Source organism: Eimeria necatrix, genomic scaffold (assembly GCF_000499385.1).
Source record: "Eimeria necatrix Houghton genomic scaffold, Enh_scaff843, whole genome shotgun sequence".
Taxonomy (NCBI): Eukaryota; Apicomplexa; class Conoidasida; order Eucoccidiorida; family Eimeriidae; genus Eimeria; species Eimeria necatrix.
This window is the reverse complement of record NW_013654650.1, coordinates 12,501-16,378: the sequence shown is the minus strand read 5'-3', so window position 1 is coordinate 16,378 and position 3,878 is coordinate 12,501. Positions and strand designations below refer to the sequence as shown.

The 3,878-nt window shown below is 39.0% G+C and overlaps 1 protein-coding gene across 1 annotated transcript in view; it reads right to left on the bottom strand.

The window, feature by feature from the left end:
- Positions 1-1,956: 1,956 nt before the first annotated feature.
- ENH_00079220 (hypothetical protein, conserved) overlaps positions 1,957-3,878 on the bottom strand; it is a gene marked incomplete at both ends in the record, with an annotated part of 3,100 nt that continues 1,178 nt past the window's right edge. Inside the window, 2 exons of the mRNA XM_013583183.1 lie at positions 1,957-2,179; positions 2,402-2,469. Of these exons, the coding sequence (XP_013438637.1) occupies positions 1,957-2,179; positions 2,402-2,469 (291 nt within the window). The remainder of the gene's footprint in view (positions 2,180-2,401; positions 2,470-3,878) is intronic.

The window sequence follows — 3,878 nt, the reverse complement described above, 5'->3', positions numbered from 1 at the left end:
GGGCCCCGGGGCAAGGGGGGGGCCCCAGGGGGCCCCCGGCGAGCTGCTGCTTCGGGGGGCCCCCCGGAGGTACTGGAACGGCCGGGGGGCCCCCGGGGGCCCCCTGGGGGCCTCCTGCTGCTGCTGCTGCCATTAGGGTTCGGGGAACAGCTGCGGAGGCTTTAGGGCCCCATAATGAAGAAGCTGGAGTTCAGAAATGCGCAGCAAGCAGCAGCAGCAGCAGCAGCAGGGTTTAGGGTTTGGGCTAGGGTTTAGGGTTTAGGGTTTGGCGGGCTAAGGCGAGGAGGAGAAAGCAGTCAAGGGGGCTAAGAAGAAGGCAAACAAGAGAGAGGTAATGAAACGCTAGTCAGGGCTGCTGCTGCTGCTGCTGCTGCTGCTGTGCTGCTGCCGCGGCAGCAGCAGCAGCAGGAAGCGAAGAAGAGGAAGAGTTAAATGTAGTGAAACAAGTAAAAGTGTGAATGAAATAAAAAGAGAAGAAAATAAAAGAAAGAAATTCAGTTTCAGTCGCTAGAAGGCGCAAGCCTTCATCTTCGGGTGTCTGTACACCCCAAATTATCCGCGCAGGGCCTCTCGATTTGGCGCGCGAATTAATTCCAAAGAATTCATTTTATTATTTTTTTATTATTTATTTATTATTTATTAATTTGTTATTTCTTTTTTAATTTAATTCAACGCGGATTGCTCCGTATAAGCCTCCAGATTAAGCGTCTCAGCCTTCCTGCGGTGAAGCCCGGCACGGCGGAATTTCCCGTCGGTTTCGCGCAGTTATGGCGAAAAAAAGAACTTTAAAGTGCTCCAAAGTATTCAAATTAATCAAAATAATTAAATTAAATACTTTTAAAAGTTTAATTTGCGATTTTCCGCAACTTTTATCCGCGTCGCCCAGCTTCGCCGAGGTGTCTGTACACCTGAAACCCGCGCCGCCGCGAACTCGGCGGCCGAAAAGAAAGTAAAACTTTAAAATAAAGCATTTGGAGTTAAATAAAGCATTCGGAGTTAAATAAAACATTTAATTTAATTCAAATGAATCATTTTTCTTCTTTTTCCCGCATTTTTCCCCCCAGATCCGCAAATTCCTCCATTTCTGAATTTGCAGATTCTGCTGCGACCTTTGCATGCAGACACCCCAAAAAGCTTTTTTTAATTATTTTCCAAACTTTCAAAATAAAAAACTTTTTAATTATTTTCCACCTTTTTGAAATTCCCCAACTCGACTTTTATCCAAAACCACAAAAAGGTGTTTAAAACCTATCTTGCTCTTTTGCCTTTTTACTGGAACCTGCTGCTGCTGCTGCTGCTGCTGCTGTTGCTGCTGCTGCTGCTGCTGCTGCAGTGCGAAGTTCCGCTGCAGCAGCACTGCCAGAAGGCCAATAAACCCTAAAAGGGAGTTTATAAGTTCAATAAACCCTAAAAGGGAGTATAACTCGGTTTCGAGTTTTGTGTCCAATTTGTGTTCTTTGCTTCCGCTCCTTGGCAGAGAAAACAAAATTGAAAAAGCAGCAGCAACTGCTGCTGCTGCTGCAGCAACTGCTGCTGCTGCTGCTGCAGCAACTGCTGCTGCTGCAGCAACTGCTGCTGCTGCTGCTCATATTTACATGTAATGTGCATGTCTGCAAAGGGCTCCAGTAATTATAAGAAGGCCAAAGGCAGCAGCAGTGACAGCAACAGCAGCTGCTGCTGCAGTGTGTATTGCAGACACAACGCTGCTGCTGCTGCTGCTGCTGCTGCTGCTGCCATCAAGTATGCCCGAAACCCAGCAGCTGCTGCTGCTCCTGCCTGCAAAGGCCAAAGCAGCAGCAGGCATACGCCTAAGCACACAAACTGATGCTCCTGCTGCAGCAGCAGCAGCTGCTGCTGCTGCTGCTGCTGCTGCAGCAGCTGCTGCTGCTGCAGCAGCAGCTGCTGCTGCTCCTCAGTCCTGCTGCTGAAACAGCTTCTTTCACTCATTGTGTTGCGCTATTCCTGCTGCTTCTGCTCTAGTTGTTTCTGCTCTTGCTGCTGCTCCTGCTTCTGCTGCTCTAGCTGCTGCAATTGCTGCTGCTGCTGCCGCTGCTGCTGCTGCTGCCGCTGCTGCTGCTGCTGCTGCTGCGTACCTGTTTGCCTCCTGAAGTCCAAATCGTTTTCTGTTGCTTCATCGCAAAGAGAAGAAAGATCCGCGGCCGTCAACTGGCCGTCCCAGCTGAGCACCCAAACCCTAAACCCTAAACCCTAAACCCTAAACCCTAAACCCTAAACCCTAAAAGAGCGTTTCTGCTTCGCAGCAAGTACAGCAGCAGCAGCGGAGGCAGATCCACGTGGAATTAAATAAAATAAATAAGAATAAAATGAATAAAAATGAATAATTAAAATAAATAAATAAATAAAATAAATAATTAAAATAAAATAAATAAATAAAACTCACCCCCCCCACCAAATTTTGTCTGTAAAGGCTTTGCTGCACCACCGCCGAACTCGCCGGGCCACAGAGTCCTAAAAATAAAAAATAAATAAATAAATAAATAAATAAATAAATAAATAAATAAATAAATAAATAAATAAATAAATAAATAAATAAATAAATAAATAGTTAAATAATTAAAAATAAAAGAGTTAATTAGTTTGATTAAATAATTAAATTGATTAGGGTTTAGGTTTTTGTCGAATCAAACCGAGAAAAGAAATTTATTTTTGTATTTAATTAATTAAATAAAAAACCATTTATTTATTTGTTTTAACTAATTTAATTAATTTAATTCTAGTTTAAGTTAATTCATTTAATTGATCAAATTCACTAATTTATTATTTATTTATTTGCCATTTATTAATTTATTTACTTATTAGTAATTCATTATTTATTATTTATTTACTTATTATTAATTCATTATTTTTATTTATTTATTTATTTTTTAATTTATTTATTTATTTATTTTTTAATTCATTAATTTATTTATTTTTTAATTTATTTATTTATTTACAAGTGCATGCAGTTCTCTTCTGTCTCCGCCCTCTTTGATGATTTGCTGCTGGCCCTTCAACTCCAGCAAATCCTAAAACCAAAAATAATAAATAAATAAATACTAAATAAATAAATAAATAAATAAATACTTAATAAATAAATAAATAAAAAAATAAATAAATAAATAAATAAATAAAACAATAATAATAAATAAATAAATAAACGGTAATTTTACAAATAAACAGAGAACAAATGGTTAATGAATAAATAAAATAATTAATTGGCATGCAAATAAATAAATGAAAAACAAATAATTGAAAAGCCAAGTAAGTAGAAAGTAAAAATAAACAAACAGACAAATGTAGTAAATAGAAAACAAGAAAAGTACTAATAGACTAAAAGATAAACAAACAAATAAATAATAAATAATAAATAAATAAATAAATAAAATAAATAAATAAATAAATAAATAATTAAATAAATAAATAATGAAAAATAAATAATAAGTTTACTTGTTTGAGCAAGAAGAGGTCGGAGTTGATTCCATTGGAGTTTTTGAAATTAAAAAAAGAAAAAAAAGAAACGGGAGAATAAACAGAAAACAAAAGAAGGCTTTTCCGAGGGCCTGAGCAGCAGCAGCAGCAGCAGCAGCAGCACAAGCAGCAGCAGCAGCAGCAAAAGCAGCAGCAGCAGCAGCAAAGCGCATGAATGAAGTGGCAGTAGCTGGTGGAGCAGCAGCAGCTGCTGCAGCCAAAGCCGACGCTGGAAGCAGCAGCAGCAGCAGCAACAGTAGCTGCAGCAGCAGCAACAGTAGCTGCAGCAGCAGCAGCAGCAGCAGCAAATTGCGGGCGCTGGCAGAGAGAAAAATATAAGTTTGAAAGAATAAATAGCAATAAAGAATAAAAAAATGAAATAACAATTTATAAATTGAAAATAAAAAAGA